The sequence below is a fragment of the Centroberyx affinis genome, unplaced genomic scaffold, assembly GCF_046629955.1.
Source record: "Centroberyx affinis isolate AG114_WGS23_722 - 3 ecotype Tasmania unplaced genomic scaffold, CSIRO-AGI_Caff_v1 ptg001906l_1, whole genome shotgun sequence".
Classification (NCBI taxonomy): domain Eukaryota; kingdom Metazoa; phylum Chordata; class Actinopteri; order Beryciformes; family Berycidae; genus Centroberyx; species Centroberyx affinis.
The window spans coordinates 229,798-257,645 of record NW_027280269.1 but is presented as its reverse complement, the minus strand read 5'-3'; the positions used below and the strand labels follow the sequence as shown (position 1 = coordinate 257,645).

The window sequence follows — 27,848 nt, the reverse complement described above, 5'->3', positions numbered from 1 at the left end:
AACTCTCTCTCTCTCTCTCTCTCTCTCTCTCTCTGTCTCTCTTGCTGTCGCTTTCTCTCTTGTCCTCTCCCTCTGTCTTATTCTCTCTTTCTCTGTAGATTTCAGAGTGTTGATTGCCAGTAGCACCTTCCCTGACATCAACACGCGCCATTGAAGACCGTATCCTGTTGTATTACACCCCTCACTCCCCCATCTCCTCTCTAGAGCTAACGTCACCACTGACCCCTTGGCCCCTGTTGCTATGGAGAACCTCAGTGAGCTCCAAAACCCCCTACTGGACAAGAACAGTAAGCACATGGTCAACGGTTACGGAGGCGACTTCCCTAACAACCAGTACCAGGAGAACATCATCAATTACTTTGTTGGAGGTGGAGGTGGTGGTGAGGGAGGTGGAGGAGGAGGAGGAGGTGGAGGAGGAGGAAAGGTGAATAACGGTAACGTGGTCAGTGGAGGAGGTTACAGTACCAACGGGAAGACAAAATCTCAGCAGCTTTTGGACGCCACCTCTCTGCACCTGGCGGTAGAGGCCTTCTACAGGCCCAACTTCATCCTGTACAAGGAGGACAGTGGCAGCATCAAGGCTAAGGAATGCAAAAGTGAGTGTTGCGAGACTACCTTCACGGAGAAGAAGGGGAAGGAGGTGTGTAGCACGGCCGGGACAGAAGCGCCCGCCACGGAGGATCCCCAGGCCAAACTGCTGGAGGACGGGGAACACGTCAAGATCCAGACCGTCTCCTATGAGGTGGAGGAGGAAGAGTATGTGGAGTATGAGGTAAGAGAGAAAATGCTTAAACGGGAAAAAGTAAGAAATAGAGAGCTTGCATCAGGGTTTGACCAATAGATAAGAATGGCGATGACACGGCAAAACGCGGTACGGTAAGTGCGAAACCCTATTCAATTTCTATGAGCAAATCAATAAATTGACATTTTCTGTGGTTGCTTTGTCTGTGTTCTAATAATTTATGTGAAATGTATATGGTGTAAATAATTTGTCCTCTTTTGAACGGAAGTTCAAGTTCAAGTTTGCTAGCTTGTTAGCATTTTGTGACTTCCACACAATTAAATTATAATGATCATGCAGTTGTTTGACAGACGTGAAAAGGTTATGGGCAATTAACAACACTATACATTTCACATACATTATTAGAACACAGAAAAAGCCCATAGAAATTGAATAGGGTTTCACGCTTGTACCGCACTCTGTAGGTGTGGCCCATTTGAAATATCATGCCTATAGGGTTTTTGAAGGTACTGATATTTATGGATGGAAGCTACTGATAACCAGTCTTTTGTGCTGATATTTAATATCTTAAAGTTTGACCGTTTTCATGCCAAAAAAAATCCTAAAAATGAGAGGTATTCACTGTTTTCCCCAGAAGGTTAGTCTTGGTGGGGTGGAAAATCCTCTGAAACAGCATGGGGCACTAAAACTCTCCAGTGAAACCCATCCAAATGTAATTCTTTTAGTTCAGTTGGAGCCCCTAAAGGTAGGGTGAGGTAAATTTCTCAGATTTTAAACATAACCCTGAAGTTGGTTAAGTAAAATGCTCCTGCACCACGCTGGAATATTTTCTGTGATTGGGAGGAGGGGGAATCAGGGAGGAATCTCCATCATCTAGGAGGTGGATGATATTGACAGGCTGATATCTGATTTTCAATAGAAGGCCAATATCGGCCCGATATCTCAGTTTAACTCTGGCTTGCATACCTATTTATGTGCTTGTGTGTATGTGAGATAGAGAGAGAAAGCGAGAGCATGTTTGTATGCCTGTGGTGTGTGTACTTTTTCTGTCATCACACCAAAGGATTGGGCACAATGCCTGGATCACACTGACATTTTACTAACCACAAATCCCATTTGATCTACTGACCTTGGCCTCAATTCAGAACTCTGGTAAAAATTCATCGTTAGATAATAATAAATCACCCATGCCTGCATCACCTAGGGGTATTAGGTGCTACAGTAGCCACAGTATTAGCTACAGTATTTTCGCTCTCGCTAGCACAGCCAACAGCACAAAGCACTCCACAGGACTTAGGGGATTGGGTGGGCAGCGGTGTAAAGACGAGTGTATGGAGCTCAGCCAATATCCTGCAATACTGTAGACCTAATGGACTGCCACACACCCGAGAGTCCACGAGAATTAACCTGAATTCCAGTGATAAACATGTAACTGCTGAAATGCAATGTGACATGGGCACATATAGTGAAGGACCTCACTCTGCAGAAAGGTGACGCATTTCAGGGCATGAATAAAGAAACAGTCTTGGGCAAAAACACGGTTCTCCACTAACTAGATTACCTCAGCTTCGCTCGAGGAATGAGGAGGAGATGAGAAAAACTCCTAATATGGCTTTCATGTGCAGCTGGCCCACTAATGTGCCTGAAGAGATCGTGATTTTCACATACAGCAGAGGAAAGTGACACCCTGAAAACACTTGCTGATGTGCCCCATCATGCCTCTTTGGTGGATCCACTGTACAATGTTACGAACAACATACTGGAAGCTTATCTTAGGCGTTCAAAAGGTTAAGTGAACACATTACCATATTGCTCGTACTTTTCCCGCATACTTCCCCTTCACAAATGAACAAGTGCATAAAAAAGCCTCATCAAGCCCCAGAGCCAGTTTCAAGAGGGAAAGAGGAATACACAGTGGGACTCATTAGTGTAGCCTCCCGGCAGTCGACCAATGACACAACAAAGTGTGGGATTCCTCTACCACCCCATCCGCAGTCTGACACGATATCAAGACCTCAGACATGGAATTCCATCCCCTGGAAAGCACAGGCCCTTCGGTGCTTCAGCTGGTCAAAACTTAACGAGACATCACTATGCAAAACGTACTTACAGCATTTCCATAGCTGTTTGAAAGGGGAAAGAACATTCAAGCAAAGTAATTTGTTCATTTTTTGTTCATCACTGTCTTCAGACTGTATCAGTAGAGATTGTTGCTCACAAATCAGAACGTTTTTATGTTGTTGTTTTTTTATTTTAGCCACCCATGAGGTTTAATGGAAGTAAATGGAAGAAAATGGCAAGGATTTGGTGGGTGATTGTAACTACTTTGGTTGTGAGTGTGTGTGTGTGTGTTTTCCAAATGTTAAACACACACCACCGTTCTTACTGTCGTTCTAATGGTCCGTGTGCAGTGCTTTCGGATACCCGAGTGCAGAATACTTCGTATTTATCCCCTGAAAACCTTCAATTTAAAGTTCTCTAAAATAGAATCCAATCTCTTTTTCTCTTTTTTAGAGAGAGGTATAAAGAAGAAAAAAAGCTTCAGGTAGTGGAGACTTCCTCTGAGGAGGTTAGGATTGGGAGTGTGACAAAGGGATGGAACTTGATACCTTTATATCCAGGCAATTTTCTGCTATAATCTAAACTGCTCAGTCTTTCGTAGTTTCACAATGGTCGTCTGTGTCGAAGAATGTGAGCAAGCTCTTCCTTTTTGATGAAAAAGATGACTTTTGTACAGCAATGATAGCTATTTTCTAACCTTGATTATGGGTATGACAGTGAGGCGGCTCGGTGCAGGGCAAAATCATAAAGCACAGTCAGCATTATAACAACAATACCCGAGAGGAAGCACAACCTTTACTACTATTACAGGTTTGGTGGTGATGCATCAGTGAAGTACCCATAATCACAGGAAAGAACAACCTCAAGGGTATTATGGCTATTATACAATGCATTACCGATGCATATGTACTGTCAAATGTTGTCTTCACAGTAGTGTATATACATAGGAATAAAAACAAACAAACAGGATGAAACAAAAAGATCACTCACTAGCTCCCTGGTTACCTCAAGAGTTGGCATAGCAACCAATAAAGTACTTGCTTTATGGAAATTGTAAGCGTGTCTTCTACTAATCACATTGCTTAACTGAAACCGTGATCACATTGAGGGGTTCCTGCGATGCAGAATGGTGCAGCCATTACACATTATTGCATATTATTCGAAAAGTTTTCATCAGCATAATGTACTTACATGAGAGCAAAAACAGGAGAAAGATGATTATCTAGCTTCTTGTAAGCTCAGCAAACAATTCTTAAACCACAGTATGTGTCTTACAGTCTGATAGAGCATGGGTGGAATACTCATCAAATCACGCGGCGTGCGCTACCTACTTTATAAGGATGATTACTGTGATTATAGAGATCAGCGTTATTATCATCCGCACAGCAAACAATTCTCTCTGTGTTGTGTTAGGCATGAGGTGGTGGCAGAAGGAGGATTGGCAGCACAGAGTGTTATGGGAAATGTCAGCGCTCGCCAGGTGTTGCATGCAATATTGGAAACAGTGTAAAATGGCGATCTTTTTTTCTACCTAATCCTCTCTTTAACATATTATTAGGGGTAGGTGGCAAAGAGTGTGTTCTTATTGGTTCCTCTTGGACTTGTAGTTGTCTCAGCCAAAGAGGGACCTCATCACAAAAATAGAAAAACACTATACTTACAGAGATAAATGCAGTGGAATAAAAAGTTGTATATTTCGCTTAAAATACAGTAAAATGAAAGAGCAATTTTTCCAAATATCAAAGTACATGAGTGAAATACAGATAGTATCTACTGGGGATAGTTAAACTAGGAGAGGAACTTAACTCCCCATCTTTTAGTATCCCCACTTGTCAAACATGAAGTGCACTATGAGAAACTCAATCACTGAACCGTGCTCCTGACTGGTTACTGTTGACACTGTTACTGGAGAAGTTTGTGAACTCAGTATGATTTAACCTCACACTCTCAAAAGTTTTAGAGCACAGAGGGCAAGCTGCCACGGCTAACTTTTTATTCAAGGCACCGAAACATCCAATTATCAGTTCTCCTTGAGATTCCCCAGAATGCTTTGTTCAACATTTATCCTCTTTGTCAAATGCTTATGCCATGCCCTCAGTGTTTCCAACTCTTTTTCAAGGGAAGTAACTATTAGCTGCTCAGAAAGTCACTAGAAGTCGCCGGATGATGTCATACACTAATTTGCATATCAATATATAACCTACAGTCCCTGCTCTTAGCGGAGGGAGGGGGGCTACACTGTGTATGGGGTTCGCCGTGATCATCAGTCACAGTCGTCAGTCATCAATTTGTCGCTGAATACATTAGGACTCCACACATTAATATTGTTTGCAAAGGTTGGAATAAGTCGCCAGATTTGTCGCTAGTCGCTTTTGGGAAATAAAGTAGCCAGGAGGGTCTGAAAAGTTGTTTAGTCTAGCAACAAAGTTGCCAAGTTGGCAACAGTGCCTGTCCCACATCACCTCATGTTCATTCCTCTAGTACGGTGTAAACCATAAGAGAGAATCGCCTCAAATAGACTGCAATTGACTGTTTGCCATTATAGCCCAACTTCCACGCATACCTTTCACACAGGTGATGGAACGCTTGTTGTGGCGACAGATGGTTACACCAACACTGCTTTACCAACACCAATCAGAGCAAACCAAATTATTAAACAATGCAAAGAAACCTATTTGGAACATTGGAAAAAAGAAACTAAAAGCCAAAGTAGACTAGAATGTTATCTGACCCTAAAAAGAGATTATCAATTGGCAGAATATCTCTCTACTGTGGGAGATAGGAAGCAGAGACAGATCCTCACCGGGTACAGGCTCAGTGACCACCAATTGGCAATCGAAACAGGAAGACATAAGTAATCATGGCAACCAAAAGAAAACAGAACATGTGGTCACTGTTCGACAGGTGAGGTCGAGACGGAGATGCACTTCCTCCTAAAATGTAAAAAATTTAACTCAACCAGAGAAATCTAGTTTAACAAGTTCAGCTCCCAAGTCTCCCACTTCAGAGAGCTTGATCAATCAAAGCTGCAACTTCTACTAGGAGAGGGAAACACAGCAGACCTAGCGGCTTAGTTTGTAGAAACTTGCCACAACCTGAGGAACAGTGAGTGACCAATACACTTTTATTTTATTTTATTTATTTATTTAATCATTTATTTATTTCTTTTTTTTCTTTCTTTTTTTTTTATTAACATAATCTTAATCTCTCAATATCTTGAAACCCCACATATTTGATATTTTTCTCTTTGAATGTTATTGTGTACTGCATATAAAATGTGTGTAACCCTTGTTACCAACAAACATTAATTCCTTCACATAGTTTACTGATCCTCACTCTGTGATGGAGGCTCTGGGTATGGGAGCTGAACACGCAGCAACCCAGTTCCTCTGTCCAGGCACTGACTCTCTCACACACATGCACACACACACACACCTAGACTGATATTCATCTTGATGCTTTGGCAATATTGTCTGTGAACTTTCATGCCAATAAAGCACATTGAATTGAATTGGTTACAATGGTTACCATGGTTACCATGGAATTTGCACAGGCAGTTCCCTGGCTTTACTTTACACAGAACAAATACTGAGTTAGGTCTGGCTTTTCCTCTGCTTCTCTCTTAGGTGGTGAGGTGGGTCAGAGCTGCCTTATTTTAGCCCCCCTTTTCCCCGGCTTGACATCTTTACACAGAAATCAACCCCGGGTCAAGTCCACCAATAACCTGATATAGATGCTCTGTGTAAAGACAGCTTTAGAGGGCCCTGTGCTTCTATGCCTGGCTGGACAATCAAGGAAATCTAATCTGTCTCCTCTTCTTATCAGCTCCTGCCTTAACAATTGTACAGTGGGCAGTGGAGGTCTGCCAGGCAGTCCTGGCAGGTGAGTGAGATTGGCCTCAACAGAAAAAAGGGCCTCGGACCCAGTGACTGGGGGGAGAGAATGCAGTTCCTTGCTAAACCATAGTAGGATGGGAGAATTTTCACTTGGTGTTCCCGGAAGTGAGAGGAGTTGTGTCTCAGGTATACTCTCCATATCTCGAAGACTCAACTGACAAAGTACTACTATCTAACAACAGTCCAGTGCCAGGAGGTATAAGACAGTACAAGACAGGCCAACAGGCTCTGTCCTGGGAAACCAGGGGCTGGCCATCGTTTTAAACCACTTATATCTTCCCTTTAAATTTAACTTGAAAGATATTAGGGTGACAAAAACTGTCTGCATTGTCTCTTGTAAAATTATTTTTAACTTAGAACATTTTCACTTTTTAGCACATATAACCCAATATGAGTTTATGAACAACCGCTGCCTTGTGGTCGTAGTCAGTCACTTGATTATGGTGAGCAACCCAGGTAAAAAAACAGTCTGTGTTCTGTGTTGTATATCAGGAAAGAAATGTGAATAGTGGTGATGGCCTCAGATTGTAGAGCTCGCTGGGCTTGACCATTCATGAACTCATTTTGAGATCACAGGAAAAAGGAATCAACAAGAATTGACTTTACCTCGATTGTAATCTGATCTCAGTGCTGCCCTTTTACAATTTCCTCAATGATCATACCTGGGTTTCCATTAGAATATTTTTATACAAATTATGATTAGAAAAGCTGAATGAAGACAGCAAATTTCAATAGAATTTCCTCAATATCACGAAAATGTTTTTGTTGATGAAGAAATTCAAAAAATTCAAGCTGTCTAGATTTCCGTGATCTGCAGTGCAGAACAACGGCTCAGCAATGATGTGACCCTGGATGTCTTTGATCTTGCAGATATGCATTTGGCACATTAACATTTTCATGTATTTTTTGCCTGCATAAAAAATCTCACATGATCTAGGAATAAGGAGCGCAATTTCTATTTGTCTGCCATCTGTTACTCCATCTCCAGTGCATGAAATTAGCATTCATCAGTACACTTCATATTCAGATTATAATTTGGACATGTGCTAGTCCTGCCCAAGTGCAGTAATATTTCAGTAAAAATGGCCTCTCCCCAACCCTTTTCATTGTACCCTTTTTTCAGCACCGGCAGAGGCTCACTAAAATCATAGAGGTGAGAGTGAAATCAATAGAGAGATCAGTTTTAAAACAAATATATTACAAACTGCCCCCTGCTTCACCTTTGCAGCATTTTTCATCGAACCAGGTTTGATTGGAAGGGTTATCCATTGTCACTAAATCTGAGGGGACATGAGCCCTTATGCCCTCATTGAATCTAAAATGTACTTGTGCTTCACTTCAGTGCACACATATTGTTCCTTTTCTGAGGAGCCCTGCACCCCATATGAGCCCCTGCCATATTCTAGTAAAATCTTTCAGGGATATCCCATTTCTCATTTAGCAGTAAATGACAAACCAATCTCTCGGATCATTTCGATTTAGCTGTCCGTCGGATTTCAAAGCCTGTTCTCCTGTGCTTATTGGGGATATTTATTCCACGGTTTGGCGTCCGTAAAAATTTTAAGCTGTGCTATGTGGCTCGGGAAAGGTAATGAAACTTCTGACATGTCAAAAGGCGTCACTTCGGTGCTGAATAAATACTATAAAACTTCCCAAGAAAAAATTGGATCCTCAGAACATTGTTTGAAGCTTTGAAGAAAATGTTCCAACTGTAGTGGTCCTTCTTTCCTACCAGTTAACTTTGTGGATTTATGAGATTACCAATGAGTCTTTGAGAATAATTTTGTACCGTATTTCTTTTTTACGTGTTTTAATCGCTTTTTGGGTTCCACTGTTGGAAATTACATTGGCTCTGTGTGTGTGTGTATTGGAGAGCAGCGTTCCTGCCGAACTGGAAGTATACATAAAACTCGACAGTGAAGTAAGTGATGAAAATTTGAACACAATCAATCACTATGATGGCAAAAACTAGGAAAATAAGGCCCAAGTAAAACATAACCAGAATTATCCAGGAATTTGTTATCAGGGTTTTTTCCTCTGCACCAGCCTCCAAGACAACTACTCGCACTCATTTTTTTTCCTTCCAGAGCATCACAGTGCAGCTGACATTAGTAGGCCAAGCCAAGAGACAAAATAGGATCTTCATATCTGATAGTTTGGTGAGGCTGTTCGCTATGTGGCATGGATAAGATTTGTGTGTCCTGGCAGGAATATGTTGGAACAGCTTTCATACACCACAGAGTTAATGGGGTGTGAAGTTATAGAAAAGTATCCACAAATTAAATAATATGTAAATAAGCATGTTCCCTGCTAAAAAAAATAGTTGAAATCGATCAACCATTGTGGCATCAGTGATCATCCATTGTCACACACCTTTGTAAAAACAGGTTCCTGCTGCTCTTCTTGTGGTCATAGTAGCAATGCTGGCTGCTTTTCTTTTCACTGGTGCTATAGTAATGATCAAGAAAGTAAATGGCATTCTAATAATCAACTAGACTATAGATCTATTTTATATATGACCTCTGTAACTATTATTAAGTGCTTGATGAGGCTTTAAAATGTGAAAGAATCCAGGCATACATCACATTACCAAATATCAGTTAAGTATACATATCTGATGCCAAACATATCTGACTAAATGATTCCAACAGTTTAGAGAGCAATGAAAAATAAGATCTGTGCCACATATAGTCAGAAAAATCTTCTTTTTTTTTCAGTCTTTGATGCACTTGTAGTTCTTGTTTTGTTGGATGCTGCTCGACCTTTAATGATACGATGAAACACAAAGCCACAGTTGCTACCTCTTCAGCAGCCAAGCAAAGATGTTCCTAACACTGGATTTTGAATAAAGCCCCTCAACGAGGAATAAAGCAGCACAGTATCGGCTCCCTGCCAGACTCCACTGGTGCTTTATTAATCCTTGCCTGAATGGCAGCTCAGAGTATTAAAAAGTAAATAATGAGAAACATGCCTCTGTAATGCAGCGAGTTTTGGTTAATATCAGCCGCGCCAGGATGATTACACATCACAAATCTGAATGGTATGTTAGAGACAGATATGTGCAGTGATTCTCATTAATGAGTCTGTTGGATTTACATGGAGTATGTGTTTTTTTCATCATCTTTGTATGCAAAACTAAACTGGAAGTTACAATGCACTTCCATTTATGGATCTGACATTGTCTGGCCTTTAGGTTTCCTACAGTTCTTTTTGATTCACATCACTTGCTGACAGAGAGAAGAGTGGGATTTTTTATCTTATAAAGGACCGTGCCTTGGGGCTTGTCAGCCTCCCATCTCTGCTCTGTCCCTCTCCATTAGCCTGGCAGGTCTGATTTGACACCTTCTCATTGGGTGTGAATATGTAATACGACCGCCCTGCCTCGCCATATCCCATATTAAACGGCCGCAGCCACAGGCTAATCAATTACCCGCTAAATTATTGATGCTAGCCGCTTCATCCTAATGCTGCTGCAATCTCAGTCAGAGCGGCAGTACACTAATCTCAGCATGCAGGGGGCGGTTGGCTCTGGATATAGTTGAAATCCCGGGAGTCTCGGACGCTGGCTCACACTCTCCTGCTCAGCTGCTTGGTGTGAATTGCTTCACTTTTTCAGTTCTTAACTTGCTAAATAAATAGTTGTAAGAGCGAGAGCTTGCTGTGTGGGGGGTTGACTGCATGAGCATGATGCTTGCAGTCCTTAAATTCTGGGTTATGCTAATATTCATATCATTGAATCCAGCCCCGCCTTTACTTACTTTAGTGTTGGGGGTAAGCGAGTTGCTTTCAGGAAACAAACTGCAATTGCATTATACCACTCCCTGTTGAAACGCTGTTACTGGCTTTTCTGCATAGTGATTTCTTAAATTGAAAACATTTTTGTCACTCTCAAGTTAATCATTTGAGCTTTTGAAGCAAAGATTGACTGTTTCACATCTATTTTGCTTCTGTAAAAGGTAAAAGTTATGGATTAAGAAAGTTCAAAAAAGCTTATTTACCATCTACAAGAAACAAGCCTTTCTTCAAGAACATGTGAATACACCCAAAATTGAAATGGCCAAATAATTTTCCAGTTTCAAACCAGTTTCAAACAGCAAGAATTAGTTGTTACTTTTCTCTTGTCCATTAAGCTAATGATTTGTTTAAAATGTATTACTATAGAAATGGCCTGCCTAACTGTATTACTTTGTTCCACGCAGTTCTATTTGTGAATTTCAGTCTGTCATGTGACTACTATGTGAATGTGATGCAAAGTGTCTTCCTATCGCAGCCGTATTACACAGTTCTAAGCAGCATAACTGTCATCACCAGGCCATGGGGCAATGAGAAAAACAAATATTTTATTCATTAATTCACAGCAGGTAGTACATCCCCCCACAGACTGTAGTAGACGTTTGAGAGGAATGTATCATGAGCAGGCCCTTGTCATTGTGATCACACGCTCTGTGACTGAGTGTCCCACTGAGGTCCTTGAGTGTGTTGGACCTCATACGGCCGCCGAGCCCTGTCACCGTGTAAATCAAACGGCCTTATTAACAGCTCAGTAAAGCTTGTATTTTTTATACCAGCCGTCCCTATTGCCAGCACTCTATCACACTGCCTGATAAATTATAAACCCTCAAGAAAGTACCCTGGTCACATCTGGGGCCATGGGTACCTGCCCTGGCATAACTTAACATGGCCATCTGGAGCGTGGAGAGATACAGAGCGGGGCTAAGTTGCATTGATGTTGAATTAGAATGCATAGAGGGTGCGGCCGACTGTTGTCTTGGCTGGAGCCGCCTCGTGACAGACAGAGGGGCCAGATGACCTACAGATGACTCTTGTGCTGTGGGAACATGCACCCCCTTGTTTTGTAGAAATGTAATTAGCTGAGAGAAGACTATTAAGGGGCCACAGATCTGCATGACCTATTCTTCTGCTTCTCCCTTTTCAAATGATGCATTTTCTCGTGGGTTTGACACTGTGGCAAGTGCTTGGGATCATAAGATAACATCATGCATAATTTTTGTCATTTCATATGAATATATATATATATATATTTATAGCTATGGGGTTGGAAATGTACTTGAAATGTGTTTTTGTGCTGCATCCTTCTAAATGGCCTCTGTTGATTAACTTTGGTTATGCATTCAGGCAAGTAATTTAATTCTCTCGGGTTGTGAAGTAGTTTCTTTGTTTCTGCATCCAAACCTCCCTCTGTACCACTTTACCTTTGTGTAGCCTCGGAGTATTAGAGAGTAAATGTTGAATAAGATGCCTCTGCAAAGCAATGAATTTTGCGTAATCTCAACCACTGGGTTTGGTTATGTGGAACGTCTTGGGGGTAAAAAGACGACATTAGACTTAATTTCATTGGGCGATTTGATTCAGTATGTTCATTGTCTTTTAAATGCATTTGTGAAGTATTTGTGGTGTGTTGTTTCCTTCATGTGGGCTTTGCTGACAATTTTCTGCATCCAGGCAAGCAATTGCATTCCGTAGGCTTGGAAACTGGTTTCTTCTTTTTATCTGTACCCAAGCTTCCAGTATACAACTTTGATTGTGTTCTCTATGGACCCAGTAGCAAGGTTTGATCCATGTTCTAACACAGCAATGGGAAATGATATAAACACCCCCTTTCCCTCTCTTTTCTCAAACAGCTAGCTCTTACAGAGACCTTTGGGGCCTCATTTAAGAGGTTAGACCTCATTACATGGGTTTGCATTTATAAGCATGTCAGCAATACATGCATAAAGCAAGAACATGACTGTTTATAATTTCTATATATCCCCAATTAACAGTGGCCTTGAAAAGCATGTACATGGATCGTCTCCATTGCGCTTAGTTGGAATTTCTATAGCTGCTTCATGAATTAGCAATGCAGAAATAAAAAAAATGGGGATACATAAATAAACGTGACAACCTGTGAAAACAGCTAGTCATTTGCACACAGAAGAGTCGCACAATACGCAGAGTACACATTTCAATTCATGTTACCCTCATGCCACCTTCATAAGGTTCCCTGCAATCCATCAAACAGACAATGAGAATAGCTACACAGAGCAGCCGTGGTGCAAGACTGTCTGACATTTTCTTGACATAAAATGAGGGAGGGAAAATAAAGGAGGAAAGAGAAATCTCAGGGTGTGGAGAATGGTGAACAGGGGGCATAAAAAGGGGATGGGGGCTCATTTCCTTCATGCTGTGGAGGCAATTTGGCAACAAATAAATTACACAAGCCCTCTTCCTGGTTAGGCTGTCATGGTAGAGTGGTGAAACCATCCATTAGTTCTTCGTTACCTGTCAGCCTGTTGCCTCATGTTGACAGGATGTACGCCCACAAGACATATCTGAGAGCAGCTAGCAGCACCAGCATGCATAGTCATTAGGACTTTCCATATGGAAGGTTGTGAATGAATGACAACACACAGACACAATCGTTAAAAAGCAGGTGGACAATTGGTAAACAAAATTCAATTGATTCTAAATTGAATTCAGCTTCTTGGGCGAATCAAAAAACCTGTGAGATTCAAAGTGATTCAAGCGGCTTTGCGACTGTAACTTTTAGTTTGGCACATGTTGCTGAGAGAGTCGGTTTGGAATTTTTTGCATGACATGGATTTGGGGAATAATAAAAGATAATGGTGTAATCATACTATGATAATCGCCGCATGAGACAGCTTTGCTGATGGATCGGGGACCACGGTGGATTTTCTCCTTTCATCCGCTTTGGATCTCCTGTAACCATTTGGAAGGTTTATGATTAATGACCTTACTGTATATCTGGGCAGCCAGTGCCTTGGGCTTGTCTGACTGTCGGTCTGTACTGACTGTTTGTCTGTACCGCTCCAGTCGGCCTCATTGGTCGACTGTTTGACGGTCTCTTCTTCTCTAAGTTTCCCTCTTCCCTAGAAACCTGGGCCAACCAAACAGCTTGAATCCATGGATGATGCCTTTTCATTCTCCAAACAGGCAGAATGCTGTGCAGATATTATCAGTGAGCTCTAAGGCACAGCAGAGCCAGCCTGGCTGTGGAGAGATTGCAGTATGTAGCCCCAGTCCTCGCTTAAGGCCATGGAAGCAGAGTGACATTATGCAGAATGTAGGCTGCTTTATGCTCATGTGTTATGACCTTTTTGCCTCAGCGTTGCATTATGAAGAAAATGAAGTACAAATCGACAATATAGAGTGGTTTTGTTTGTGCCCCAAGCTTGTCTTTATATGTGGAGGAGAACCAGAAAGGTCTTGCTTCCCTGTCCACCAATGGTGTTTAGGGCACATTTTGTGTCTTAAAATAGATCGCTATAACTTATAGTGGTGTGTTTTGAAAATATGAATCTGAACGCTCATTTAAATGGTGAGCTGTCATCAGCCCTTAGTTGTGATATTGGTGTACCTCAGGGATCAATTCTGGTGCCCCTGTTGTTTAGCCTTTACATAAAGGATCTTCCCACTGTATGCAATGAGTCTGAGATTCAAATGTACGCAGATGATACTGTCATTTATGTACACGCAACTACCAAACAGCAAGCTGCATGTAAGCTCACGGCAGTGATGGCCTATGTCACACAGTTTGTATGTTCCTCACTAAGAGGTCAGCAGATAATCTCACACCTAACGTTTATGTTGCAGGGGAAAAGCTGACAGTGGTATCTGATTTCAAATATCTTGGTGTAACAATTGATTCTAATCTTACATTTAAAAAACAAATTAAGATGGTAACAAATTTCAACTTAAAATTCAACTCAAATTTCCAGGCAGCAACACTATATTTTAATGTCATGATCATGTCATGTTTGTCATACTGTTTGACTAGCTGGGCACAAGCCTCCTGTACAATACTCAAACCTGTACAGTCTACCACCAGGCTCTTAAGGTGCTTGACAGGAAGCCAAACACCCATCACCATTGTTACTGCCCAAGAAATCATAATTTACAGAGCTGGGACAATCTTATCAAATTTACAGACACTTGTCTTGTCTATAAGATTCTGCATGGCTTGGCTCCTCCCCCCCTTAGTGCTTTTATAAAGCAGAAAACAACTGATGATAGACATACTACGTCTGCGGCAAGAGGGGATTGTATAATACCTATGAGGAGGACTGCCTTCGAACAGTCAGCTTTTTCAGTGAGAGCAGCTCACACATGGAACAGTCTGCCACTTATCAACACTTATCAACACTAGTCAACACTTATCAGAGACTGTGACACATATTGTTCATTTAAAATTAATTTAAAATTATGGTTAAAAGACAATCAAGTGTGTGACCATACTCTGTAACTTATTCAAATAACCTGAAGCGTGCTTTGTTTTATGTATTGTTGTCCTTGCTGTAAAGTATTTTATGTGTTCTTATGAAGTGTGCTCTGCTATATGTACAGTATTGCTGTTCCTGATTTAATGTATTTGATGTGTCTTTTGTAGCTGTCATTACACCTGCCCAGGGACTGCAGTTGAAAATTAGCTAAGATGGCTAAAGTGGCACATTTACAGAAATGTCTATTAATGTGCACTGTCCCTGTAACTTTAAACTGTATAAATAAATTAGATCTTGAGAGGTTATGGTTGAAATAAGAGTCCAAATTTGTCAGGCAAAGACTGAAAATGCAAGATTTAGGTTTTTCAACCCAAAAAATTCTTATAAATAATGATTACAGTGTGACTAAGTGCCAGCTTGCTGGATGGAAATGTAGGGGAAACAGAAGGGAGGTAATAGGCGTTTCTTTTGTTCAGATTGCCATCTGAAATGTGGTGAATTGTATTTTCACTTGTTAGTACAGCTCAGTGTGTATTCTACTCACTGCATATTCCACACCTCCCATCTCTCTCTCTCTCTCTCTCTCTCTCTCTCTATCTCTATCTATCTATCTATCTATCTATCTATCTATCTATCTTCTGTCTGATTTTGTCCCATCTCTTTGACATACAGACTATGTCCGCAGCCTCGATTTCTTCATTCCTCATTTACTGTCCGTGTTCCACCTCACACTACACCAGTGTTATTACCTGAGCATTATCCTTCACACAGGATGATTGCAGCTTATTGGCTCGTACGGAAACCGTGCCCTCAATCTGTGATGTGTTTTCATTACTGGCATATCCCGCCATAGAGCATAACTCCTGCTATTCTTCCTGTCCCTTTTGTTGTTGGGAGGATATAATGTGTTTGTGCGTGTTTGTGTGTGTGTGTGTGTGTGTCTATGTTTGTGTTTGTAGGGGGGTGTCAGTCAAACCATGGTCATAACAAAGCTACTGTAAAAAAGTGATGCACTGCACTGGTGTTTTCTGCAGTGGCTCAGGACCTTGAGGCAGTGACTGGCTGAACGTATGCAGTTGAATCAACGTGGCAGAGAATGCCGCTATTCTCTTGCCAAATGTATTGTGGTTACATGTGAGGAATGTTGCGTGGAGCATGAAATAGCTTCATAAAGTTTTAGGGAGGAGGTTTGTTTGATTCATAACTATTTCACATCTGAAATGAAGTGTACTTTCAACCGGAGCTTTTTCTCATGCCATCTGTTGAGATGTAGGAATCTGCATAGCTGAAAACTAATGAGAAACTAATGGGCCATCACAAAAGGCCACTGAAAGGAGCTGTGACATTACTCTTCTATATTTTGCTATTACACATAGTGCCTACTTTTGTTTTGATTTATGCAGATTCTTTGCCCGACCAATGGCTTGGACTTATAAAATCTCCCCAGTCTCTACATTTACTTTTGTACTGCGCTCTTGTACTGTTTCTATGTATATTTTTATATTGTGAACTATGTCCTTAATCATCACTTGTCCCCTTGTCCCACTTGCTCTGTATGTTAGGCCCTGCCTGACAATATATCCTGGCTAATGTGAAGTCTGTGTAATGTGAATAACACCAAATCAATTCCTTGTACACAGGGATGCATTTACATTATGATTATTATACACTTGATGACATAGATTCATAGTATGCATTAGGGCTGGGCAATATGAAATCAATATCATGATAATCATAAGAAATACATATGGATAATTGCATGTTAAATCATCAAATTGATGTTCACAACATTGAACTGCATCCTAATGTTAGGTGTGATGTCAGACAAAACTCTGAGTTTTTAAGTATAATTTGGTGGTTATGATCAATTTAGACAACAGAATTGTGTATCACAGTATCACAATCTTCATATCATCACAATATGATTCCACTGAAAGACAATAAATGATAATATTGAAGTATCGCCCAGCCCTAGAATACATCATAATAAGTAGTGTCAAACTGCTGAGTCATGTGAGATTATGCTTTTCTGAAAATACAGCAGTCATAGCATACCTACCTTCACTTAACACTACATCACTGCTCGTACACGTAAGGTACTTGATAAATAAAGCTGATTAGACTTAGAGTTTTGACCTTGTATACGGAACATAATGTTTGTCACTGTGGTTGGAACTGAGTTGCTGTTGTCTCTCTGCAGACAGACTGCTCCAGTGACAGTGAGAGTGAGGATAACTTCATAGTCGTCCCTCCGCGAGACCACCTGGGTCTGGCCATCTTTTCCATGCTCTGCTGCTTCTGGCCGCTGGGAATAGCAGCCTTTTACTTCTCACAGGGGGTAAGGTCGCAAACACACACACACACACACACACACACAGTTGTTGTCTGTCACATGAATGACACAGCATCTGTTTGTCGGGTTATAACATAAAACAGGTGCATGTACACACACACATACACGCATTTTCGTGGTCGCGTACCAAGCACGCACACATAGTGTACATGCACATACACAGTATATAGTATACACATACACACATACACACACATCACCCAAACATCAGGGCTATCACGTAAAAAAGAGCACTGACAGCTGACTCTTACCACCAACTCAAGGCCTCTTATTCACTGAGGCACCCATCAATAACTCAAGGCCAATGTCTAATGGCTGTCCAATGCTCTGTAAACAAGTTGAAAGCCACCTTTAGGAAGGGCTTATAAATCACATTCAAGGCTCTACCTGTAAACTCTAAGAAGAGAGGTGCTCGAAGTACTCAGACGAGAGTGGGTCTTTGAACTAGTGGTGTTTTCAAGGGGATTGAAGATAAACCCCAATTACAGGTGTGCCGACTTACTAAACATGATTTAAGACACCGCTCAAGTTCTCAGAAACATCAAACAGCCTCTTTGAATCTGAATTTTGATGTTTGAAAAGCAGAATTTGAAAAAAAAGAAAAACATGACATGAAATACAAAAACATTTGTCCTTCAGAATATAACATTTCTAATTCTTTATCTAAATCTATTAAATCTTATTATTATGATGATGTAGCAAATGTTATCTAGATTTAGCTACAAAGGTCAACAGAGTGTTTGAATGGACAAATATACTTTGCTGGGTAGTATAGTGCTGAAATGATCAGTCGATTAATCGATTAGTTGATCGATAGGAAATTACTTGATTATAACTTTGCTAATCAATTAGTCGTTTAGTCATTTATCAAGTAAAAATACCAAACATTTGCTGGTTACTGCTTCACAAATGCTAAGATTTAATTGCTTTTCTCCATTTCATATCATTATAAAATGCATACTTTGGGGGTTTTTTGGCTGCTGATCAGACTAAGTAAGAAATTTAGGACATCACTTTGGGCTCTGCAACTTGTGATGGGCATTTGCCATTATTTTTGACATTTTATAGACTAAATGATTCATCGATTCATCGAAAAGTAATCGATAGATTCATCGATAATGAAAATAATCATTAGTTGCAGCCCTACTGTAGTATTTCACTTTCTCGTCCACATTCTATCTGAAACACAAAGCAAACAGAAGGCTTTTCATACAAACTGCCTGTCTAACAAGAAGCTGTCTTTCTGGCTTCATTCCATGTACACAAATACATTTGTTGACTTATAATGTCAAGAATTCAAGCAACTAAGTTTCCTCTCTGTGTGTGTGCGTGTGAGAGACCTGTGATCCAGAGCTTGTGTGATAAATCCAAAGATGGGTAACAGCTTGGCATTCAGCACTAGCCTGAGGTTTTTACTTTTATTTAAAGATAAAGACTCATACCATGTAGCATGTAAACACTTCAAGTAAAACCATGACAGATATTTCACGTGTTGATCTGAAAAACCACATCATGTCAAACCACACCACATCAGAGCTTTTACTTGTTGAGTGCCTCAGTGTATAATTTATATGTCAAAACAACACTCACCAAGGTGTTTCATGAAACCCTATGTGGCCTGTAAACACCAGCAATAAATATGCAATGTATGTTTTAACTATTGAAAAGTGGAGATTCATACCTTCTTCACAATGACAGCATTTCTTTCCCACAGAGAACAAGCCCATGGAATTGTGTGCGACTTTCAATCAATGTACAACAGGGCAACACTGTTAATTTTGAAGCCTCAATCAATATGTTGTTAGCCAGTAATATCGGCATACTGCACATAATGGGCCGTCTAATGGAGTCTGACTCTACTTTCCCTCATCTTGGTAATACTGTACATAAGCAACTCTGATGATGATGATGCAGCATCTCAAATGGTCTTACCGCCAATCAATTCTACTTTTCTCTTACTTACACGTGAAAAGGCCATCACTAGCACACACATGCAGAGACATACACACACACACACACACACACACTAAAGAAAGACAACTGTTGAGCTTTTCAGTAAATTGGTCTTCTGTCTTTGACTATAAATTCTTATCAAAGGCTAGAGCATTTAGCTGTCTTATCTGTGGATGTGAGTAGTCCGAGGCAGATGAAGGCAGTCAGTGAATTATCTTGTCAGCAGCTAATTTGATTCTTCCTGGGTAATTATGGGGAAGTGATGGCTGTGTTTAGGGATGGATGGCTCTTCTGCCAATCTCGCTCCTTTAGAAAGTGCAGACCAGAGCTGTCAGGATAAGATATGGTGGGAGTCTGGGAGTGCTTCATTTTATAGTTCAATAACCCACTTCGCCGGTCTTCATTTCATTCAGTCATTCAAGAAGCCCAAAGCTACATGAATTAATTCTGCTCCAAGTAGGAGTTAACGCATGGATACTGTGACTTTTTAGCTGAAAAGGGACTCAAATTTGATTATCTGCATGCACTGAATACCTCTACGCTTCTGCACCTTCTGCACGAAGAGAGAATGCAGGAATCTCTAATCAGATGCATCACTGGATTTGACAGGCGGTGCTGCAGCGGCAGCAGAATGAGCCGACGAGGAAAGTTTAGAAATTATAGCGCATCAGCTTCGCTTCTCACTCTTGAGGACATTTACAAACAAGCAGGTTAGTGACTGTAATAGAGTCAGTGGACGGCAGATCGATAGTGTTTTCTTCCCGTTGGAAGGTCAGGCCTAGTCAAACAGAGAGGACGCTTGGCATCCCAAGGAGAGAGCTGAGTGTGGGTGTCACTGAGGAAACGGATACCGAAACAGACAAGAGGAACGTGTGCACACAGGCAGACGAGAGCACACACACAAATGCATACAAACGCGCCGCTTTACCTCCTTTATATCGCTCTCATCTCTTACATTCTGCGTAAACTCTCTGTGGTAAAAAGTTCTGTGGTGCAGTTTTAGGATTCGGCAATCACCTCCCACACACACACACACACACACACACGGAACTGATAATGACTTGAATACCATGAATATCTGGGGAGAATTAGCTTTGAGCATTAGATTGGGAAGGGGAATTGAGTTTCAATTATTGGCACTAATGGGGTGAGTGCTTTGTTTGGAGATGCTGATAAATGTTTCTCTCAGCTCTGAGACATCTGTGCTAGAAGAGTTGAGAAGCCGTGGTGATTGCTTTCACGATTATGCAAATAAGACTCCCCTGAAGTTATCTTACAGCACACACAAGTCGTCATAATGGATGGAAATGAATGAACTAACTATTGTGACGTCTGCTAAGAAGACACTGTATGTGTGTGTGTGTGTGTGTGAGAGAGAGAGAGAGAGAGAGAGAGAGAGAGAGAGAGAGAGAGAGATTTGGGGCTGCGTGCGTTGTTTGTTTGGAAGAAAAACCTGTTAAGGGTGCTGAATTGACTTCCGAGAGCGCATCTCAAAATGAGTCTCCATCCAGCTAAGTCTGAGATGTTATCTTTTTCTATGACACCACATTTCAATCATTTTGTCAAGGTTGTGGAGATAAAGCCCTAATGCGTCTAACCATTTTCGTCTCAAGGGGACTCAAGGAAAAATCCTCACATTGACATATACGCTGTGTTATACTGTAACACACACATACACACGGACACGCGCGCAGAGAGACGCGTGTGCACATAAACACACACACACACACCCTGGCTATTCTCATCTATTCTCTCCACATTAGCATTACATTTAGTCCTTCAAAACCGTAGTCCTCAGGGAGACCCAAAACATGCTTTGATTTAATTATTGGTGTGAAGCAGAGCAATAGATTGATTAATCAATTATGGTGTGTTTAACAAATGCCTTCATTGAAGAAATTAAATAACAGTCCCTTCACCATTTGAGCTTGTGCCCTTCAACTCCACTCGGTTTCCTGTGATGGAGAGACTTAATTAAGCTGTCCACTGTCACATTAAGACTCTTTTTAAGACTCTCTCTCTCCCACAAGACCTTGCTAGGGGCATAATACAACCTCAAAAGGAGTATGTATTCCGTCTCTTTTTGAAAGCAAACTCGAAGCTAATTTCCCCTAAGACCTCCATAACGGTGCTTTTGTTTCAATAATTACAGTATTGACACGGAAGCTAATGGCCCTGCCTTGAATACTTTTCCTTTGTTTAGATTTGCTTTCTGACCTTAACCGGAGGTTGTCTGATGAGTCTGTGTGTGTCTTTGCCTTGGTCGGCTCCTAAAACTGTTTCTGCACTAATTAAACGATTGGAGAGTGAAGAAAAACGACTGGACAGTGAAGAAAAACAGGCTAGAAAAATGAAGAAAGGCTGCATGTGTAAATTTGCGGTAATACTTTATAATAACCATCATTAATAAATGGTGAATCAAATGGTGAATGGTGAAATCATTACTTACTAGTGCAGTGCCCGTTCGCGCCGCTGCTGCACAGAGTGCTGTTCGCTTGTTTATTCAATGTTTATTAATATTGAACGTGTCGCGTCTCCAAATTGCACCAAATCTGACACTGCACTTCCTTGGGTCCCCAGCAATACACCCGCAAAGTGTGAAGTCGATCAGACGAACGGTTCTCGAGATATGCGACGGACACACAGACAGAGAGACAGACAGAGATTCCTTGCTTTATAGTATGATTATTCAGTGGTTTAGGGTGCTGCGTGTGAACTGTTCATTCTTCCTCTGGTCAATATTTTTGAATAATGATGGACTTAATGCTGGTTTTCAGTTGCATATATGTAGACTATATTTTGGCTGCATTTTTATTGACATTTCACTTAGCGAGGTCAGCATCGTATTCCATTAACTATAAGCTAATGAGGCTAACGTTGGCTAACTTGCTACTGCAACATTTGTCGACTATTATATACTAACATGTAGCAAGTATAGCATACAGCTAATAAGAAATGAGTTGCCTCCTCAGCATTCAACATCCAATCCATTCACCCATTTATTTTTTAGCCATTTATCCGGGTCAGGATCGCAGTGACAACAGGGCAATTTCCGCCATCTCCTCCTGCAAGTGCTCCCAGGCATGCTGGGAGATGTAGTCCCTCCAGTGTGTCCTGGGGTCTCCTCCCAGTCGCTCCAAAGTGCCTCACTCTGTCACCGAGAGTGAGCCCAGCCACCCTGCAGAGGAACCTCATTTCGGCCCCTTGTATCTGAGATCTCACCCAGAGCTTGTGACCACAGGTGAGGGTCGGAACAAGGATTAGCCGGTAAACAGGAGCGGTGCTTTGTTGCTCAGCTCTCTCTTCCCCACCAGAGTCCGATACGACGTCCACATCACTGCAGCCGCTGCACCTCAAAGTCACGATCCCTTTTACCCTCACTCATGAATAAGACCTCGAGACACCTGAACTCAGTCGCCCACTCGGCTGCAAACACACAACATCAAGTCCATCATTATTGGAATAGACAGAACAGAGGAAACAGGCTGTTTCAAACTTTGCCTCTCTGTTCAGTACGGCACAGACTGTCTGACCAATACCATGCGCTGTGTGCAATGAATTATGGTCACTGTAGTTCACCAACATGCTTTCTCTGGTTGACAGCACTGAATCTTAATGTGTCGTTAGTGTGTCACAGCATCTGAAATACAGCTAACACAGAAATTTACTTGGGTGGACCGCCCCAAATGTAATCATTATATATGAGAGATGGAATAAAAAAGGCAATACAACAACTGAACAATGCTGAGCAAACTGAGCAATATAACACTTTCATCTGGTATTAGTTTTTGTTCTTTTTTTTTCATTCTTCTGTGGTTGCATTTTTTATACTTATCTCATAGCATTTTTCAGTGGTGCTCAGATGCAACTTTATAAAAGGGCCCCAAGTCATTTTAATTTATGTTTAAAAATAACTTGTTACTCAGCATTCTAAACATCAGTTACAACTTTATAATAGGGGCCCACATAAAGCTTTATAAATGTTTTACAAATAATTTGTTAATCATTAATTATATATACTTATGTTGTTAAATGTTGTTTTAACTTGCATAATAACAAATAAATTAAGGCAATCAAATATCATTGATTTAATTTCTTAAAAGTACACTGTAAATGATTAAACTATTTAGGAAATTGACTAAACATCAAGTAGTTAACATTAGTTAACATTAAATGATGATTAAATAATGATTACTTCACCATTTATTGGTGATGGTTATTATAGTGTTACGGGTTTTTCAGCTGTGAAAGCTTATGCGGCTGTGGCTCTGTGTCTCTGTCTCCAACCAGTTTTGAGAGAGCTGTCAGAGGGAGATGGCAGGGCAAAAGGCCAGCTACATGGGGTTTATAACAAGCAGAGAAGAAAAACATGGAGGATCTGGTCTTGTTCACCCACCTAATTCAAAGATTTCATGGAGACTGAAAGTGTTGTTTAGAAGGGATGTTTAGTCGAGATTTTTTACATGATCAAAAACAACAGATGTGATCGTGTCAAACAAAAAGAAGCCATGCAGCTCTGTCTGCAGCCACTCTGGCACAGAGAAGGAGAGTAGATAAACAGCCTTTATTAGAATATGGGCATATCTAGGACAATTAATTAAAAACACAGACCGGTTTCGACCAACAGGGTCTTCAACAGGGCATAGATCCTGGTCGTTTTTTTAATTCTTTGTCCTAGATATGCCCATATTCTAATAAAGGCTTTTTATCTACTCTCCCTCTCTGTGCAACAGTGTCTGAAGATACAGGAGCTCTACATGGCTTCTTTTCTGTTTGACATTTGGTATTTTTCTTCAAGAGCACTTTGTAATAACCTGGAGTTTATTCATTTGTTCATTGTTGTTTTCCAAACTTTGGAATCATGCCTGTATCACTGACCGGGCATGCAGGGCACATGGGGCCCCAAAATATTCTAAGTACCGTGTCCGTGTTCAATGCATTTTTACAACATTTCACAAATTGCAATTGAAATGTGCAGTCAGGCAGGACCCTGACAGATATAGGCTCGTAGGCCACAGTTTATGATTATGGGTGTCCAAGTCACAGCCTCTAATGACATTTCCTTTGATGCGGAGGCCCCAATCACAATTATTAAACTGCTACCTCTAGCTTGTATGTTTATCAGCAGTGCATTTAGTGAGTATCATCGAGCTAAGATGCAGAGCACTAATTATATTCTGGTGGGGCAGGGGGGTCTATGTACAGACAGTCAAACCTTTTCAATAAATTTCAACATTTCAACCTCATCCCAAACTGGACTCTGCCTTGTGTTTGATACCTCTAGCATTTTGACTAGTCATAATGTAAAAAAATATACCTTAAATTAGCATTTTGACTAGTCATAATGTAAAAAAATATATCTTAAATTAGCTTTTTGACAGGTCAGAATGTAATTAGAGATATTTTAAATTAGCTTTTCAGTTAGTCGTAATGTAATGATGCTAAATGCTTAAATACTAATTTACAATATCTCTCATTACATTATGACTAGCCAAAATGCTACTTTAAAATATTTCAGATATCTGTAATGAGAACTACTGGAACTACCACTACTAGGCCTGTACTGCTGCAGCAGCTGTAGCAGCAGCAGCAGCAGCAGCAGTGTTGTTGCTTGCCACTACTGACTACGACCACCTGGCTTAAAAGTACTGCTGCAGCAGCAGCACCCAGCACGGTCCCTGGAGCCCCTGGTAAAGCTCTTATTGTGGACTTTGACAAGGGCCTACAAACCTATAAGATAAGATAAGATAAGATAAGATAAGATAAGATAAGTTAAGATAAGATTAATGCCCTTGGGGAAATTCAGGAAAAGTAGCTGGTGAAGCTACTTTTATTAGTTTTTATTATTTTGTTTTTGTTCATTTTGATAGTTTGGACTGGGTGCTGGGTTTGCGTCTCTTTGTACCAACCATCAGCTCTTCAATGAACCGGGTCTCTTCGTACCAACCACCACCTCTTCAATGAACCATCATTGCTAACCGCCAGACCACACTTTTAGAGCGGTTGGCAGGCTGGCTTCAGCGGGACGCGAACAGCGCCTCTTCGTACCAACCATCAGCTCTTCAATGAACCGCATTCGCTAGCCGCCACGCCACCTGGTCCAAACTATCAAAATTAACTATTCTGAAATTCAGGAAAAGCAGCTAGTGAAGCTACTTTTATTAGTGGTTTTTTTTTCTAGTTAATTTTGATAGTTTGGACTGGCTGGCGGGTTTGCATCTCTTTGCACTAACCACCACCTCTTCAACAAGCCTCTATCGCTAACCGCCAGACCACACCTTTGGAGCGGCTGGCAAGTTGGCTTCAGCGGGACGTGAACCGCGCCTCAATCGTGACCGCCAGACCAACATAAATGTGCCAGGCACATTCTTAAATATATAACTAGGCCGTTGCCAAGCAAAGATATGCTGGCAAAGGACTCATCTCCTGGCAAAAATAAGTAAAAAAAAAAAAAAGGCCCACATGTCATGTGCCTGCAAATAATGTGGACACATGCATATGCACACCTACTTTTTGAATGAACCTCTTAACTTTAACAGTTCTTACAAGAGTTCTTTGACCGTTTGAGCTTTCACTTGTCAGTATAGTCTTTGCTGAAGTCTTTTGATGATGTTGTTTAACAAAATGTACTTTTCATAGTCCTTTGAAATATTCTATTTCATTAATTAGTCTGATAAAATGTGCTCTTTGTTGTGTTTTTTTTAATTTAATTTAATGAAATTTATGACACATCCACGTAAGTCATCTCCTGTTCATCGTTCAGCACTAGCCTTTGATATGACCATAAGCTCAAATCCTTGACATTTTTACGCTGACATTTTTTAGTCTTACAATACATGACAAGCTCTCCTTGGTTCCATTGTGCCTCTCAGTCAATGGCCCCATCCTCCCATTCCAATCCCTTTTCTTCACATCGCCAGGGAAATAACAAATAGCTTCTGTAATTATCGTTCCTTTGGAAAATGGGTCGCTCTTTCTCCTTGGATCCCTCCGTATCTCACTCCTTACTTTCTTCTTTCTTGCTCTCTCTCTTTTCCAGACCACCAAGGCGGTGAATAAAGGTGACTTCCCGCTGGCCAACATTGCCTCCCGACGGGCTTTGTTTCTAGCTGCCCTCTCCATCACTATAGGCACCGGCGTGTATGTGGGGGTGGTGGTAGCCCTCATCGCCTACCTTTCTAAACCAGGACACATATAGCAGCAGCACCCTCCCGCCACACCGCCAGGGAGCCGAGGGAGAGAGACACCCCTCTGGGGACAGCACTGCTGATGCAGATTCTGAGGAAAGTTTTTTTGGGATGTACAGTTTTCCTCCACCTTCCTCTCTTTCCAACCTTCCGTCCCCACAGGCCCTCTGTCTGCCAAGATTAGCCACAGTGACTGGAGAGAGGTCAAGCATGGAGGGGAAAGCGAGAGGGTGAGAAAAAGGGGGAAATGGGGATAGACAAAGTTTTTTTTTGAGCTAGAGAGTGGGGTTGAGTAATGGAAGCATTCCATGTTGGAGCCCAGTTTGCATCCCATTGACTTTTGACATTGATCTCAGGGGTGTTTTTAACATCCAAGACCCCTATAGAAACCTAGAGGAGAAAAAGACTGAGAAAAAACATACTGGAACTTAAGCAATCCTCAAAGGACGCCACCACAGCAGAGGGTTAGAACTCAATGCAAAAATGACTCTTAAGCGACGTCCCTCCCCATCTGTATTCATGTCATCTGAGCTGCAATTAAAATTGGAGACCTTCTTCGGAGTCCTGTCTCTCATCTCAATTCGCCGCCAAATGCTTTCTTTAATGGACAGAGAGTTAACCGAGCACCCTCCATCCACGCAGAACAGGAGGACTGCATTCGTCTCTGAGCTGACTGCCTCACACTGGAAGAGATGAAGAAGAGACGACCACACCCACAGTTTCATAAATCCTGGCAGAGGAACAGAGGAACTTTAGTAAAAACAAACAACTATCAGAACTACTGATAATAATTCCATGATTAAAGAATAGAGCTTTGAAAGGTTGAAAAAAATGACAGCTATCAAATAGAGACGAAGGGTGTTTATATTTATTTCTCACTGAACCAAATGCACTGGCATGAATTAAATGAATCAAACTCAAAAGGCTTACTAGTTAGCTCTGGGTAGATATAGCAATGGAGCAGCGCTGTGTTTTTATCTCAAAGGTATCACTGTCTACCCATCAAAGACGTAACCTGAAATCTAACAAAGTCTGTTCATGCCAGATATGGTTTGCCTACATACATTCAAACATGTTTTGTTTTACAGTAATGTTTGTCTTTTCGTGTTCACCTTCATTAACCTTGCTTTAAGGAATGCTCATTTGGCCTTTGGAATAAAGCACAGATGTGCGTTGGCCAGATGGTCAGAATTTCAGGGGAACAATTGTCCTGTCCAATGTCCCAAAAAAAAGTTTGCTGTGTCTGGCGGCAGCACAATATGAAATGAAGCATCTGTCATTCACATTGCTACCAATTCGCATCAAGGCAGAGAAAATGTATAAATGTTCAATCTCAAGTCTGAAGTCGATATCAAACGTGGCGCTCTTGTGCGCCAGTATGTAGGGCTCACACCAGCGAAACCGATGTAGTTATAA

The 27,848-nt window shown here is 41.2% G+C and overlaps 1 protein-coding gene across 1 annotated transcript; it reads left to right on the top strand.

Moving 5' to 3' along the window:
* Nucleotides 1–241: 241 nt before the first annotated feature.
* syndig1l (synapse differentiation inducing 1-like) lies at nucleotides 242–26,443 on the top strand. Its single transcript, XM_071530257.1, has 3 exons — nucleotides 242–772; nucleotides 17,140–17,277; nucleotides 26,285–26,443. The coding sequence occupies exons 1-3, from the start codon at nucleotides 242–244 to the stop codon at nucleotides 26,441–26,443; spliced, it is 828 nt and encodes a 275-aa protein (XP_071386358.1).
* Nucleotides 26,444–27,848: the final 1,405 nt, after the last annotated feature.

Bases quoted from the DNA above. Each gene is read 5' to 3' on its own strand.
- syndig1l (XM_071530257.1), top strand. From the start codon at position 242: ATGGAGAACCTCAGTGAGCTCCAAAACCCCCTACTGGACAAGAACAGT. The intron at 773-17,139 runs GTAAGAGAGAAA...GTCTCTCTGCAG, and splicing joins AAGAGTATGTGGAGTATGAG to ACAGACTGCTCCAGTGACAG. The intron at 17,278-26,284 runs GTAAGGTCGCAA...TCTCTTTTCCAG, and splicing joins CCTTTTACTTCTCACAGGGG to ACCACCAAGGCGGTGAATAA.